At 51.0% G+C, this 16,470-nt stretch overlaps 2 protein-coding genes across 4 annotated transcripts in view; one reads left to right on the forward strand and one right to left on the reverse strand.

Annotated features, from left to right (window-relative positions):
- Positions 1-10,013, reverse strand: part of STYXL2 (serine/threonine/tyrosine interacting like 2) — a 78,358-nt gene extending 68,345 nt beyond the window's left edge. For both annotated transcript variants that reach the window (XM_082702653.1, XM_082702652.1), the window contains exon 1: positions 9,949-10,013. The gene's annotated coding sequence lies outside the window, so the exon portion shown is untranslated. The remainder of the gene's footprint in view (positions 1-9,948) is intronic.
- The window catches only part of GPA33 (glycoprotein A33), a 44,175-nt gene that overhangs the window by 21,361 nt on the left and 6,344 nt on the right, over positions 1-16,470 (forward strand). For both annotated transcript variants that reach the window (XM_082702786.1, XM_082702787.1), the window contains one exon: positions 13,451-13,603. In XM_082702786.1, coding sequence (XP_082558912.1) covers positions 13,451-13,603 — 153 coding nt within the window. The remainder of the gene's footprint in view (positions 1-13,450; positions 13,604-16,470) is intronic.

Below are 16,470 nucleotides of genomic sequence, written 5' to 3' on the forward strand. Positions count from 1 at the left end.
AATAAGGACTCTCACTGTGCCTTCCTTTGGTGCCGAGAGCCAGATCGAGACTTCCCCATCATAAATTCAGCTAATCAGTAGATTCCCTTCCCACTAGCATCTCTCCACCCTTGGCCCCAACCACATACCACTGATGAGGCTCCACGTCTTTGAAATGTGTCCCAAGATGACATTCTTCCCATACAGATAACTGATTATGAGAGCTCATAGTTTCGGAAGAATCTGAACATCATCTACTTTAGTATCTTCATTTTACAGATGAGGCCCAGAGAAAGCAGGCCCTGGACTCAGAGTCAGTCACTGGACATATATTGGCGAAGGGCTCTTCTAGGTCCAATATAAGGAATGGCCTCCACCCTGGGAGGTAGCAACGCTTTAAACCCAAACAATGGATCATTTTTCATTTACTTTTTCCATTTATACTCCTTAGTGGGACTTTTTTTTAATTGCGGGAACTGGCTGCCTGGCTTTTTGAAGCATCGTGTCAATCAAACAGTGTAGCCCCCGAGAGAGTATGTGACCGTGTCCTTCCCTCTTACCACCAGCATGGTAGCCAGTGGGAATATTCCTCCACATGCTTCATGTCCTTTCTAAATATGCACACGCGCGCGCACACACACCCACACACACACTTTTTCTTTCTTCCTTTTCTTTGGGGAAAAGAAAAGATTATATTATGAAGACCACTTGGCAGTGTTTTGGGGGTAACGTTCCATGCCTGTTTCTCCAGATCGATACTATAGATCTCCATATCGGAGGCGCACATTCTGTCACGTGGACGTGCTATGATTGATCCAAGTGTCCCACACTGATGGACATTCTCAGATTGTTTCCAATTCTGTGTGTGAACAGTACTGATGTATATTCTTCCTCTCTGTTGTTTTTGTTAAGTAGATTCTTAAAAGCAGGATTTCTAGGTCAAAGATGATGCCTTCATGAAACATGAAGCCATACTGGCAAACTACTTTCCTCAAAATGACGTCTACTGCCATAGCGATTTATGAGCACACTGGTTTCCCCCCCATCCTTACTGGCACTGAGTGTTATCAATCTTTTTAATTTTTGTAAATTTTGTTACTTTGTTAGGTAAGAAAAAATTCAGGCAGTCTCAATCAAAATGTTAATTTAGCCACTAATAAGCTTCACTACTCCCCATTTGGGCCCAGCCCCTGAAGCCTGGGGACCAGCAGTGGGGAGTGAGGGCTTGGGGTCTGTCTCCTCACCCTACCTCCTTCATCTGACTCCTCCCAACCCTGGGAAGTGATGATGTGGCTCCTCAGAGGTCAAGGTCCAGGGAGGATCAAAGGGAGAAAAGCCAAGTCCTGCTTGCCTGGTGAGGCCTCGTGCATCTCCCTCTGGGCTCTCACATAACCCCACCTTAGCTTTTTTTGGGGGGGGAATGAACGAACAGGTCCTTCCACCTGACACAGGTAGCATGTGTGCCCCCGTCCTTTTCCACCCAGTACCCATTTCTGGCACTCACTCTTGCTCTCTGCCAATCTGCTCCGGGTTCCCTGTGGCCCAGCGAGCAGAGCCCCTTGGAGACATGAACAGGGCATGGGTCAGCCCCCACTCCCACCTGGCCATTGCAGCCCACTCCAGCCCCCTTCTCTCGGCTGCAGGCAGGGGGATCCCTGGAAACCCAGAGGCCTCCATAAAGCCCTTCTGTCCTCAGACTGCAGAATCAGCACTTCAAGAACGTACAGGTTTCTGTCACTCAGCGAGCCTCAGCCACAGAATGAGAGATGCCAGCTTCCAACCATAGGGAACCCTGGCCTCCATGCTGGATTCTTCTGGTGTCTCCTCAGCTTGACCCGAGATGGGGGAAATACCTCTTTCCTTACCCCAGGAGCAGGAGAGCAAATACTCATGGGGCCCTTCCTAAGCATCCTCTTCAAAGAGATCTCCTTCCCGATGAACCTCCAGGCTTCCCTTGCTTGGGTGGGAGGAGGGTCCCTGATAACCTAAGGATTTGCTCTGGGAAAGGCTGCTGGGATGTTTCTCATGCTTCTCTTTCACACTGAGGACACTTAGCCTCCTGGAGGGTTGCAGTGGAAATTCTGGGCGCAGGAGAAGTCCCCATCTGTCTCATGTTGCTGCTTCCTAGAACACATCTGAGCTCCCTTGTCGTGCACCACTGCCTTCAGTGGTATGAAAATGAACTTCATGTTCTTGTTTACACTTAGACCTTTATTTGATCCAGAATTTATTTTTGTAAATAGGATGCTAGGAGTCTAACTTTGTTTTCTCCCACATGGATAACCAATTGCATCAGCGTCATTCACTGTACCAAAGAAACCCTGCTCATCCCACTGGGATGCCAGCTTTGGCACAGAGTAAGTTCTTACACAGAATGGCTACTTTCTTACTCCTTTTTTGTTCATTTTCCTTTTGATTATTCCTATGCTGATATTACATGGTTTTGATTACAGCATGTTCATACTCAATGTTTATAGTCTGTTTTATTTTGGGGGGGGGGTTGTTTTGTTTTTAGTTAGAGCTATCAGTGTTTGAACAGTCAGCTTTTAATACCTGGCACTGTATAATATCTTCTCTTGCTAAACTTTTCAAAAAAAATTCTGTCAATTTCTACACAGTTATTCTTCCATGTTAATTTTTAAAATCATTTTTCTTAGTTAAAAGTTGAAGGGGATTAGAATTATGGTCAACTTACATATTACTTGCAAAGGAATGACATGTTACAAAGGTGAAGTCCTCTCATATAGGAAGATGTATTTCAGATTTAATGACCCTCAATAACAAGGGATGGCCTACAGAATTCCAGGTCTCCTATGGACAGAAGGTATAGGACCTTTTTCCTATACCTTCCTCTTTTTCACAACCCTGCACCCAACCATGTAGCTAAATTTCCTGTTTCTCGTGTCCTCCTGCTCTGAAAACAGAGGGTATTTACCTTAAATAGAGAGAACACTACCATCTTGCAATGACCTTGGTCTGTGTGAAAGCTGTCACAGAGTCATGGTCATAATCGCTCCTGTTTCCTGAGGATGAGTTATGAGCCAGGCATCTAAGAGCTTTACAGATATGGTCTCTTTTAATCTTTGCAATCCATCCGTGAAAGTGGGTATTAACACTCACGTTTAATAGAAGAGAACACTGAGGCTTGACACACCTGTAAAACGGGTCCAAGCTTCCATCAGAACAGGATGGCCAAAAGGCAAAGCCCTGTACTTTCACAGTGGGTAACTGATCCTGTTCAGGACGATTCCCAAATTCTTTCAGGTTTACTTACATCTTCTAAGTACCCTTTCTGTGAGTTGATAGCAGACATAAGCTTGCCAGTGACGTTTTAGCTGACTGCGGCAGTAACTTGTGTTCTGCCCTTCCTGGATCTGTGCCAACAGAAGACTGGTGGGGCAGAGCCCAGTCAGCCCTGGATGAGCCGTTTGTCCTCATTTGTCCACAGGACCCTTGCATCTTAGACACATCACTTATTGATAAATGAAATTCTGACTCCTCTTCCACATGGGGGAGTCTTTGCTTAGGGTCTGGGACATGGAAACCCCGCTGCCTCTCTGTTTCTGGATTTTCATGGGGAGCTCCTCATGGTCTTAGACCTTGAGGAGCACTGACAGCCCCTCTCACTTCATGGATGAGGCTGTCACCCTCACACATTTTCATCTTCTGGCATTTTTAGAGCCGTGTTTCAGTTGCTCCCAATCTAGCTGGGGTGCCTGATGTGTTTGTCTCAGAGTACCCCTAGAGCAAGGGGCAGGCTCTCTGGAGGGCTCCTCAGGTTGACATTTGTAGCCTGTAGAAGGCTGTTGGTCGTTGAACCGCTCTCACATCCTGCCACGATAGCAGCCTTAGTCCAAACACAAACAAACATAATTGTGCTTGGTGACGCTGCCTTGCCTCTTGAAAATATGAATTAGAAAAAAGAGAGAAACAACAACAAAAAAGAAACATGTTGACTTGAGCTCCTGTCTTCATGCTCATTTTTGTCCATCACTGGATTTGTAGCCAAATGGTTTGGTACTTGGCTCTTTTTCGCTCCTCACCAGGTAGCGCGTTCCGCCGTCTTAGCACTTACAGTCCTCTGAGCTGCTCGGGTGAGTGGATTGAGTCCCCGTCCCTGAGTGAGCATTCAGCCTGTCCCAGCTAAAGCCATTATGAAGAATGCTGTAACAGATTGTTTTATGTACATAGCTCTTCATTTTTATTTGACTTAGCTCCTTGGAGAGATATTATAAGCCAAGAAAATGCACATTTTTACTAGTTTCTGTTCTGTACTTGTTCCTCCTCTCCCATTGCCCTGGTTGGCCCCTAGCCAAATACCTCACTTCTCTGGACATGATCCTTTTCTGGCTGATACTGTCTCCTTCTGGCTTTGTTATGGAACCTGGACTGGGTCCTGACGGGAGAACCAAGCAGCCCTCAGAGACCTTGGAAGATGGGAGATTAATGGAACACTGGCGGGCTCAGAGGAGACGGTTCCCCAAAAGTCTGAGTGCAAGCAGGGAGGGTAATTGATATCCTTCTACTTCCACATACTTGGTACTTTTGGTGCACGTGGGAAAGGGGATAGGAAACAAAGAACCCGAAAGGGCTTTGAGACAGGGGCTGGAATTCCCTTGCTGGTTTGGTCGGCCATCTTAGACTACAGTTTTTCCCCTTATCATTCGCCCCCTTTGATGCCCCCTTAAACACCTACTTTAGAGGGCATCATTATCATCTACTGTGGGCCGACAACCCTGCAAGGCTAATATCTGGGTCGTGGCTTGCCTGGTAACAGTGTTTTCTATGAACTAAGCAGTCCATCCTAAGGTTGCCCAATAAGCAGTAACAATAACAAGTCTCTGGGAGGAAGTCCAATCAGAAGGGGAAGCAGCGTAAAGTCTGACTGCTGAGGTGAGGGATGTTGTGCCGATGATAGCCAGGGACCACGGCGAACTGATGTCCATCAGTCAGTGGGGTCTCGCTGAAGGTGGAGCCAGAGTGGGTTGGTAGGGTCTAGTTGGGCTTTCCGCTGGCGTGATTCGTCTGACTTGTGAGCCTCCTTTACTCTAGAGTGGTGGACCCACTGGGTGACACCTGAGACCTTAAAGGCAGTAGGGGTGGTGTGAACAGTGTCGGGCCCTATCCACTGGGGGTGGGGTCCTTTTCAAAGCTTCTCGGGAGATGCGCCTTAAAGTTTTTCACAGGGCTTGGAGGTGCGACACTTCTAAGTTTCCAGTCCGTTCAAGGTCTCCTCTGACCCTGTTTATTACAGGGGGCGGCCTGCCACAGAGCCTTTGAGGTGAATTATAGCTACGGGAATCTTTTAAATCCAATTGACTAGAATAAATAAGGTCAATGACCTCCAACAGGTAGGCTCTACAGAAGTATGACATTTAGCTCCAGGCATAATGGTAGCTGGGCTTAAAGTTTGACAGGTTTTAGGTATTATTTCAGGTGTATCTGTAAGCATAGCCTGGTATTTATTAAGTCAGCCTCCATCGTCCATCGGTGGCCTTTGGCCTCTAAGACAAATCTGGACCTAATGCGAAGTCATTACAGTCAGGGACTGTCCCATAGTGACAGTTATATGCTTAGCTAAAGCCTTTGCTTGCAATTGTACCTCAATAGAAGTGGCTTCTAGGATAAATACAACTGAGAGGGATGAAACAATTAAGAAAGACCTCTTTGGGGTAAAGCATTAATATCCTAACTACAAGGAATCACTGGCAAGTGGGGGAAAACTTATCAAGAGGTTAAAGTCATTCCCAAGTACATCATCTGATCCAATCATAAAGAAAGTGGGGTCATCCCTTATCTCCATAAGTCCATAGTTAACCCTATGGAGTGGAGTATGCTCTGGCTTTTAGGGAATGATTTCATTATCCCAGCCACAGCCATATAGAATTGGTCAAGGTGATAAGTTATACAATTCTTGGGGTATCAATTCCATTTTCCAGTTGTTTAATCATGTGCCATGGGGTCCTGTTATTATACCCACAGAATAAAAAGCAGGAAGATTGTCTAAATGAGCTATTGTGCAACTTCTCTGAAGTTTACCTCAAGTTGTCTAGCCTAGGTGAACAACAAACATTTAAAGACATCAAAATCTAGAACTTAACATCCACAAAAGTGGGTTATTTAAATGTAATTTTTCTCTCTAAAATAACCCTCATTTCCAGAGATAGCCAAATCAGGACTAATTTGTTTAAAAAACAAGTCCAGTTTTAGCAAAGTTGGCCTAATTTTTTACATAAGCTCAGCAAGAACACTGAGTGATCAGACAGATCATACGGATCTTTTAGAATCTGCTTTGTTGGAACTATTTATTTTTATTTTTTTAAAGATTTTATTTATTTATTTGACAGACAGAGATCATAAGCAGGCAGAGAGAGGGAAGGAGTGGGGAGCCTGCTTCCTCAGGGGGAAGCAGGCTCCCCACTGAGCAGAGAGCCGGATGCGGGGCTCGATCCCAGGACCCTGGGATCACCACCTAAGCCAAAGGCAGAGGCTTTAACCCACTGAGCCACCCAGGTGCCCCTGTTGGAACTTTTTATAAGGAATCTCTAGGTTGGACTTTCAGTAGCCTCTCCAGGCCAACTACTTGCTGTCAGACACACCTGCAATACCTATAGATTTGGACAGATTCCCCTTCCTGAGGGTCCTGCACCTGCCAGGAAGTGACATTCTTCACTCACCTGGTGAGGCTGTAAGGTATCAGGCCAACAGTTCCAAGGGGCGTTAGGACTCCAGGTTTCATAAAGCCAACCTCCATTCCTTAAAGCTTTCTGGTTATATCTGAGTCTATGCATGTCTTTCTCAAATAGGACATTCCAGTCTAAGCCTTGATAAAATAACCAATGTTTCCAATAATGTCCTTTTACAAGGAGAACAGATTCCTATTGAACTTATGCAAATGACTGATTGCCATGGAAGAAAGAATACTTACTGAGACCTTCTGAGTTTCAGAAGGGTCACATAGAAAAGTCGAATGCTTTGATTTGCTTATAAATGAGTATTTTTACATTTCTGTAAGCCACAGATATCTTAAGAAAAAGTTCCCTTAGTCTGAAAGAGCAAACATGAGAGAACCAGCAATGATTAAACAAGAGTCACAACACTACGATCTTTTAGCTCCTTTAGTCCCATGTTACTGATTCACGTTCCGTTTGAATGCAGCTTTTACTTAGTTCTGAAAGTTCTTACTCATTTCGGTTCTGATCTTAAAGGTATTGAATACCTGTATTGTCCTAAGCGTCTTTTATATGAACTTCCTTGAAGATGAAACTTATTTTGAAAGACAGTAAGAACAATTATAAATGATTTAAAAAAAAAAAAAAACCCTCAGAAATGGACACAGTTAACGATCTGATAGGAGAGCTCACTATGATACGACTGACAAGGAAACTCAGTTATTCCGGGATACATACACTTCAATAGCCAGAACCAGAAGGTTACAGACCCAACAAGCAAGCCTAATCAGTCAACAAGACTTTGTTCATGATTTAAATCTTGGGGAAGTTTGTTAAAACCTTAGAATGTTTTAAAGCACTTCCCTAAATAGGATTAGGGATGTTAAAGACCCGATAAAGGCAAGACAGAGAAACTGGTTTTTCTAGGCAAGCAGAGAGAAAACAACTATTTGTATTTTCTTATCAAGAGCTGACCAACAATAGTTTTGTCTTTTGAACAGAGAGAAGCAGACTTTCAATCTTATACCAATGTACTTTAAAATCCATTCATTTCAACCTTGGTCCCTCCCGACCGCATCTAAAATTCTGTTCCAAAGTTTTCCCTCCATAAACCTTCTACAACTTTTTCTTTGCATTCAGATTTTGTCCCTGCTCATTTTTTCCCAAACAACCATCTCATTTATGACAAAATTACCTTTTTTAAACCTTCCACAAAAATGCATTCCCATTTCTTACCTTTCTTACATATCTCCTACTTTTCCACACACCTAGTTGTTTTCCTTATTTCCACCAGTCTTAGTTACAGTTGGCAGAATTTTGCACTCTTTAGAAACCTTAATCTCCAGTAAAGACTGAGGAGTAAACAGTTGTGAACTGTTACACCATAATTCTTTAAATGGCAAATTTGTGAACAAGTTAAGCACAAAACATGTTTACCAACAGATTTAAATATCCTTAGTTTCTTTACAGTAAGAAGTCAAAAGCACAAACCTATGTCCAGTAATTAAGGACTTACACTTTATCCTATTTGGAAACGACCTAGATGTCCAATAAATTCAATTCCATTTATCATTGAAGCAAAACTTCAAAGTTTTAGTTTATCAAAGACTTTGAAAGTTATCTGAACAATCACCCAAGAAAACTTCTAGATGATTAACCATCCGTGTAGTCATCTTCTTGCTAACAAGTTGCAACAGACATAACACGAGGTCATCTGACCTTCAGTAAACCTTGACATTGAATAAAAGTTTCACGTTTACTGCCGAGAACTGAAAAGACATATCTATCTTAATTAAAGCAACAAACTTAGTTTAAATACTGAATTATGTTTCACCTGAGACCCGTGGGGAAATCTGGAGTGGGGGGGTGTCAGGTCCAGAGGGTGTTCGTCTTGCTCCAACAGTGAAGGGAGGAGCCCGGTGCCTGAAGCACCTAAGACGGTCTAGCAGCCACCAATGCAGGCTGCACCCAAGGTGGTGCAGAACCGGGAAAAGGCGGATGGGGAGGCAGAAGAAAGTGCTGCCAGAGGACAGAGAAAGGTTCCTGGCTCAGGAGCTCATCGGCTCCGAGCAGATGCCATGTCTTCCCGCCAACAAGGGGGGATAGGCAGTCCGTGTTGGGCCAGAGAAGACAGGGAATTTCCTGGAAACAAAGGGAGTTTCAGCAGCTGCTTGGGAATATTCCTCCAAGTCCCTGTCCTGAAGGACGCCTGGGATCATGACCGGGGTGGACGGCAGACGCCTCCCCCCCAACCACCACACCTTAAACATCAGGGTGAGAGCTCCTGTGACTTTACAACCTGTCTCTGTCTGGATCAGTTTCCCCGTGGGCCGTCGGGGCTGCAGAGATCTCCCCACACACGCCACTGAGAAGCCTCGGGACCACCGTCTTCCTGCACCTCTGCTTTAGGCCCCGGGTCAGAGGAGGACTGTGGTTCTGACCCGTTTGTCTTTGTCCGGAGCTCGTTCCCACTGCTGCCCCCAATGCCCCCGGGGCAGGGCCTCCCTGATAGGCTTTGCTTCCTTACAGCCTTTGGGGTCTTTTACTTGGGTCACGAATACCCTACTTTGGTCCTTCCTATTGGCACAGAATGGGACCCGTGGGGGCAGAGTTTGGGCCACCTGAAGCCGAGAATCAATGTCTGGGACTAGGTCAGGGTGTCTGGGGGTCCTGACCTGGACAGTGGGTGGGTCCCAGGGCCCCGCGGAGGGCCAGCCGACCCCGGCTCACATAATGGGCCTCATCTTCCAGGAGACGTGTTCAGCCCACAGCCTCCGGAGAATCGCTTCTTAAGCCTTTCGAGCGTACAGTCGAAGGCCGTAGGTTGTGACGAGCACGACCCACGACGCGCAGGGGGCTGTCCACCCTGTGTGCTCCCTCCCTGTGTCGCCGGCGCAGAGACAGACAAAGGGTGGGTGTCCCTGCAGAGAGACCAGGCCCAGGCCCGCCTGTCCGCCCTCCTGGGGGACACCTGCATGCCTCTTGGCCACCGTGAGTCCGTATAAACCCCAGACTGGCGCCCCAAGGGCTCGCCTTAGACCCTATGAGGTCACCCCGGAGACAGGTCAGGGCCCACTCGGACTCCGTGGACTTCTGGGGGCCCTAAGGGTGGAGCCACGGCCTCGGGCCGCCTGACCCGGCAGGTCGAACTGCACATCCGCTCGCGCTTTCACACCGACGTTCTTACGGTTCCTCCCCCCAGGCCGGACCTGCGCGATTCCTTTCCCTTCGGAAGTTCTTTCCTGCCCCCGCTTTCGGGGGTTTCTGACCTGAGGGGACCCCCGCCCCGAGTCCGTACCTGTGAGACCTCTGGGAGGTGTCTGGGAGGAGATCGGTCTCCCCTTCCGGCCTGACGGGGGCCTGGGGCCCCGGGCGGCTGCCGGAAACCAGGCGGCGCGCCTTCTCCTTTACGACCCTCGTGCGTCCACGGCCGCAAACCGGTGGCCGCGATGGTGCCGGCGGGGGAGCCACGTGTTGCGAACCTGGACTCGGTCCTGGCCCAAAACCCAAGGGCCCTCGGAGCGCCTGGAGCACCGGAGGCTCACTGAGCACGGGCGGGCTCCGAGGACACTGTCCCCGAGGGTGTGAGCCCCGAGCGCCCGCAGGGGTCTTCGTCCCCTTCCTCGCACGTGCGCGGGAAGCGGGCTGCGAGGGGCGAGCCAGGAGGCCGTGCGGACCGGGCTGGCTTCCGTCGCGGGTGTGCTCGGGCCGTCGAGTGCGGGCCTCCCGCATCCACGTCCCCGCGGCGGTCCCCCTCCCGCCGGCCGCGCTGGTTTGCGGCGACCGCGGCCAGACCCCGTGGCGGGCGTGTGGGGGCTGCTCCCGGTCCGGCCGCGGGGAGAGACGGGCTTGGGCTGCGGTCCTGCTCTCCGTGTTTTGCTTTACAGCGGGAGCGAGGAGGAGAGAGAGCATTTTGTACCGTCTGTGAGGAAACCAGGAAAACCTGAGACTTGGGTTTGCCCTGCTGCGGGGCTGTAGTTAGGGAGACGGGCTCTCATTCTGCGGGGCCACCGCGCCGGCTGGAGGACTCCCAGAAGCTCGGGGAGCGGAGGGCTTCCGGCGGGGCGGAGCGCACGGAGCGGGTCGCCGGGGCAGGGGGGTGCTGGGAGGGGGAAAGCCACCTGGCGGCCGCGGCTCCTCAGCCCTGACCTAGCGCCGGGCAAGCGGCGGCCAGGACCGGCGGCTCCGCGGACTCTGGCGCCCCCTGGCGCCGGCAGCGGGAGGTGCAGGCTTCGGGGCGGCGCGGTGCCCGGCCCTGCCCTCTGGGGAGAGGCTGCCTTCAGTCTGGGGGACGCAGGAGGAGCCCACCCAGGACCCCGAGATCTCGGGGGCCCCACAGGCCTCACAGCCTCGCAAGAGGGGCTGTTTGAACGAGCGCTGCTTAGAGGTTTTGATGCTCGGGGTCTGGGGAGGACCCCTTCGAGAAGGATCAGGACAGTGGGGGGGGGGTGCCTAGGGTCAGCCAGGGCGGGGGGACGGACTGGGGGCTGAGGGTAAGGGCCCCTGGATGTGTGTGGGGCGACGGACAGAAACCTGACACACGCCTTCTTAAGGCTGGTCTCCTGGGGGTGGTTGGTCTCTTGTTACCCCACTGCTGCCTCGGGACTGAATGAAGGATTTGCCTTAATAACTTCCCGGGCAAAGCTAGCCCCCAGTCGTGGCCAGCTTGCTCCTTCATGCTTCTCTAGATGCTCCTTTGCCTTGGTCTGTTCTGTCCCCTTTTTGTCTTGGATCCCAGAAAGGCTTGACCACGGTCATGCACACCAAGTCGGACGCTGCCTCGCTGTGACACTCTCCGGGCACCTTATACTCCAGGCGGGCTCTCTAACTGGGAGATGAAGCTGTAGCGCCCTGCTCAAGGCCCACCTGGGAAACAGGCTGGGTGGTTTTCATGCGTGGAGAGGGCTGTCCCTGTACCTCTGGAGAGTTCAGGAGGCAAATTTGGCTCATCAGCCTTCACCTAGAGCCGGTCTCTGGGGAAGCAGTGTCGGCTTCCCTTGTACCCACTTGCTGGGCCTGCGGGGTGGAGGGCTGAAGGCAGCAGCCTCTTCCTGCCCAGGCTGCTCAGTCCCCGGGCCCTGGGCCAGGATATAAAAAGGTGGCTCTTGAACCAAGCTTGGGCCTCTTAGTTTTAGGGGCTGCCCAACTGGGGCTGGTGTGAGGGAGTGCCTCTTATTTGCTCCATGCTTGCTCCACACCTAGTGGCCCTCACAGGAGCAGCAGGAGCTGTGGGGGACACACGCCGAAGAACCCCTTGCCGGTCTCAGAGAAAAACCAGAAGTGGCCGCTGGGTACATCCGGGGTAGCTTCCTGCAGCCACTTGGGGTGTGGGGGGGGGGCAGGGAGCGGGGGCTGCGACACTCTCTGTAGATCCGTACTGTCTGGATTGTACAGTGCACAGTGCTATAGACCAGGACAAGCAGACCATCCAAGGGTCTGAAGAAAGAGTTGGAGGGACATTCCTGGCAAGGGAGATTCAGCAATAAACCTATGCATTGCGTGTTCTCCCCCTTCCCGCCCCAAGGACACTACGTGAAGTCTCAAGCATCCTTGACACTTCTTCCTGCCTCAGGGCCTTTGCACATGCTGTTCCCTCTGTGTGGAGGGCCCTTACCTCTCTGACCACCACCATTTCCACTACTGGCCTTGCTTACTCTCACTCTTCCTGCAGGTCACAGCCCAGGCTGTGGGGATGTCGCTCACTTGTGCCTTCCCTGTCCCCGCAGTCTTGCCTCCAGCCCAGTCATTGTCCAGTCACTTGACTTTTGCCCCCACTGGACTCCTTGAACACGGGAACTCACTCAGTATGTGATCCCAGTACCAGGCACTTTCAGACATGCAGGAAGTGCCCAATAAGGTTTGTAGAATGAGCCAGCCTGCGCAGTGGTACGGGAGCGCCAAGGGACTGGACCAGCTTAAGATCCTCAGGAATTGTGGGTGATCAGGTTAGGATTGTGAGTGGTTTTATAACCTTTCTGTAGGCCTCCCTTTCCTGGTCTCTGCCATCCCCCACCCCCACCCCTTTGGGCCTCACTGTCCACCCAGCACACAACTCTGCAGCCACCTGGGGTCTCTCCCGTCACCCATCTACTCCGAGCACGTACATTTTATCCATGAAGGAAGTGCTCAACACAAAGGGAACTTTCCTAAGAAGTCTGAGGGGAAGGGCTTCAAAGAGAGGAGCTTTCCCCTAACCCAGGGCCAGGGAAACATGACCAAATCCAGCCCAGGCCTGTTTGTACATGGCCTGCAAGCCAAGAATGGTTTTTACATTTATAGTTATTAAAAACGTAGGAGCAGTGGCAGAGACTGTAATGTGGCCCACAACATCTGAGATATTACCTTTGACCCTTTACAGAAAGTCTGTTGTCCCCTTGCCTTACAGACAGGAACACGGGGTGGGGGGGGGACTACAAGGTCTACCTAAAATGGCACAGATGGGCCAACATCAGAAGGAGCTTGTGTGGGCTGGTGGAGAGAGCACTGGAGATGGTGTCAGAAGACCTGGGCTCCAGTCGCCCCGGCTCTTGCCTAGTCTCCTCCCTGGGCCTCAGTATCCCCACCTTTATAATGGTGCTGACTCCAATCCTGCACTCGGATGCCCCTGATGTCCGTGTGCACTGCCTCTCTGTGACGGTGCCAGGCCGCCGAGGAGGTGTTTGGGGCAGATTGATCTGGCAGCACTATTTCTCACCAGTAGGCTCTGACTTTTTCTGTGTGTGTGTCTGCGGTGGGAGGTGGCTGTCACCAAGCGCCTTCACCCTGGATTCATGCCTTCACCCTGTTCTTCCCCTCTACAGTGGCCCCCTCCAAACCAGACTGCGCCATCGAGGGAGAGACCGTGATTGGGAACAACATCCAGCTGACCTGCCAATCAAAGGAAGGCTCTCCGGCCCCTCAGTACAGCTGGAAGAGCTATGATATCCTCAACAAGGAGCGGCCAGCCCCAGCAGGTAACGGGGTCAGCAGGGGAAGACGCGCCCCCGCCCCAAAATGCAGGTGATTGGCTAGGGCTGCCCAGGGCTCCAGCTCCTGGCCTGACCAGTCAGGCCTCCCTGAAGGGCTGCCCTCGGCCTCCCGCTTCCTCCCCGCAGCATGTCTTTTCGTGACAATCCCCATCTCATAGGCTGTTGCGGAAAATGAAAGTCTCGTAAAGCACTCAATAGAGGCACATAATAAGTGTGCACCTGCTACCTTTGTTCCCCGCAGCTCAGCTCCTGTGAGTAAGCATGTCGGTTAGCCACTCTGTGCAAAAGCACTGAGTGTGCTTTTAATGTTGACTGTGATCATGTCCTTTTTTTTTTTTTTTTTTAAATTATTTGACAGAGAGAGACACAGCGAGAGAGGGAACACAAGCAGGGGGAGTGGGAGAGAGGGAAACAGGCTTCCCGCTGAGCAGGGAGCCTGATGTGGGGCTCGACCCCAGAAGCCTGGGATCATGACCCGAGCCGAAGGCAGCTGCTCAACAGCTGAGCCCCCAGGCGCCCTGTGATCGTGTCCTGCAGTACACACCCGAGGCCTCAAGTCCAGGGCTGGGGCTGCACTCAAGGACGAGAATTCCCATCCACATTCCCTATCCAGCCTAGTCCATCTCGGGCTCCGCAGAACCCCCCTTCCCAAACATGCCTTCCGTTTGTGGCCACACCCAACTGCACGAGCAGGTCTGCCATAAGGGTCCCCTGTTCTCAGGGAAGGAGACGTTAGGTCCAGCTCTGGTTGCCTGGAGACCTGCTTTGTGCCAGGCAGCTGGCATTTGACCTTCGGTCAGGAAACAAACTGAAAAACAAAAAAAAACCCTATATAGATATCTTACTGTCATTACCGTGGTGTCCACTGGTGTGGGGACACCTCAGGCGGCATCTCGGATCCCCAGTACCGCCGGCACAGCCAGTTCCCCTGGAGATCAGAACAGACAAGTCCTGAGAGGTGCCCGTTGGCTTAACTTCTGGGGTCTCTCCGCTCAGTGTGGGTGAGGAGGAGGTGGGCAGGGCCGGGTGAAGCCGTGGGTGGAGACGGGTGAGAAGTGGGGTGGGGTGCGCTAGGGAAAGGCCTCCTGGGGCCGGGTCGGTTGACAGGGGGAATGTACAGACTGGGGCTTTGGTCGAACAGGACGAACTTTGTCAGTTTGTCTTTCACTCATTTGGGAGCCAAATGAGAACTTAAAAGTAAAAAAAGAAAAAAGAGAAAACAAGAACAGAACCCTCTCACTGCAAGGTAAATTAGAAAGGATGTTGTGGATCTCAATAGGTGTCCAGTTTTGTTTACAAATTTCTGACTGGAAAATTGTTGTCGAGTGTGTCTGGAATTTCTGGAAACCCCCTGGCAGCTCTCCTGTGGGTCTAAGGTGCCGCCTGTCTGGCCTGGGCATGACCCAGTGACTCCAGCAATAGTCACCAAGGTCTGCCATGGACAATGGTTGGTCGACCCTTTCTTCCAGCAAGGCACGTATAGAGAGACCCAGGGCCGAAGGCTATATGGCGAACGCCGTCATAGTTTTATAGTCAAGGGTGTTGTAAGTCAGAGGATGCATAAAGGGATAAAAGGTTTCTCCAAGGAGGGGGCACCCAAGCTGGCACTACAAGCTGGCTAAGAGCATGGTGTGGGCTTGAATCCTGGCCCTGCCACTTGTTAGCTACGTGACCATGGCAACAGACTTAGCCTCTGTGCCTTAGTTTCTCCATCTGTAAAATGGACATAAAACTAGTACATACTTCATAGAGTTCCTGAGATTAAATAAAAGTCCATGTAACGCATGGAGACCATGCTGGTAGGTAGTTAGAACTCCGTGAGGCTCGGTGTCATTAGCTGTGTGGTATGTGAGCTGCATCCTTCAGGATGAGTGGGGAGGGTGTGACAGATATCCCGGGGGGGGGGGGGGTGAGTATCTGCGCCGTCCAGGGTAGGGAGCATGCGCTGCAGGGAGGAGGGAGGTACTGCTGTGAGAGCAGCAGCCACCGGGGTTCCTGCAGAACCTGCGCGTTGGGCCAGGGCAATCCTTCATCCTCCAGTGATTCAAAAGAAGAGAAACCTGAGGACACAAAAGAAGGTCATGGGGAGACGCTAATACATACTTTGGAAGAACGTCATCCTGCTCCAAGTTAAGATTTGCTCAGAGTGGGGCGCCTGGGTGGCTGAGTTGGTTAAGCGTCTGTCTTCAGCTCACCTCATGATCCCAGGGTCCTGGGATTGAGACCCCAGTCAGGCTCCCCGCTCAGTGGAGAGCTTGCTTCTCTCTCTCTCTACCCCCTGCCTGCTGCCTGCTTATGCTCTCTCTCTCTCTATCAAAAGAATAAATAAAATCTTAAAAAAAAAAAAAAAAGCTTCTGCTCAGAGTCAGAGTCCAGATCTGGGCGTGGCAGCCAGGAGCGTGGTTAATGGTGAAACAACGCAAGCCTGCGCCCGGTGTTGGGATGGAGGCGGCTTGTCCTCGGAGGCTCTGGACTCCACCTGCCTATCGAGTCCTGGAGTAGGAGCAAACCCAGTTCTGATTTTTGAAACATTTCCGTCCATAGGGCACAGTTTGAGAGTCGGGTTCCTCCGCTCTGCTCTGTCTGAAGACAATAGAGATTGCTTCCTTCCACTAAGTCATCGGTGGAAGCAATCCAGCAGGGAAAGGGACAGTCCCGACGTCTCCACTTAGTGGCTGTAAGTCACTCACAGCCTCTCTGACCCTTAGTATCCTCCTCTGAAAACCTAGGACGACCAGCATACCACCCTCCCTGAAGGCTGTAAAGAGCAAAGAGGAGACCACCCCCCCCTCCCCCCCCCCCCCCCCCCCCGTCGCCTCCGCCCCGGGGTGATAGTTCTAGGCATCCTTTGT

The sequence above is a fragment of the Mustela nivalis genome, assembly GCF_964662115.1.
Source record: "Mustela nivalis genome assembly, chromosome: 16".
Classification (NCBI taxonomy): Eukaryota; Metazoa; Chordata; class Mammalia; order Carnivora; family Mustelidae; genus Mustela; species Mustela nivalis.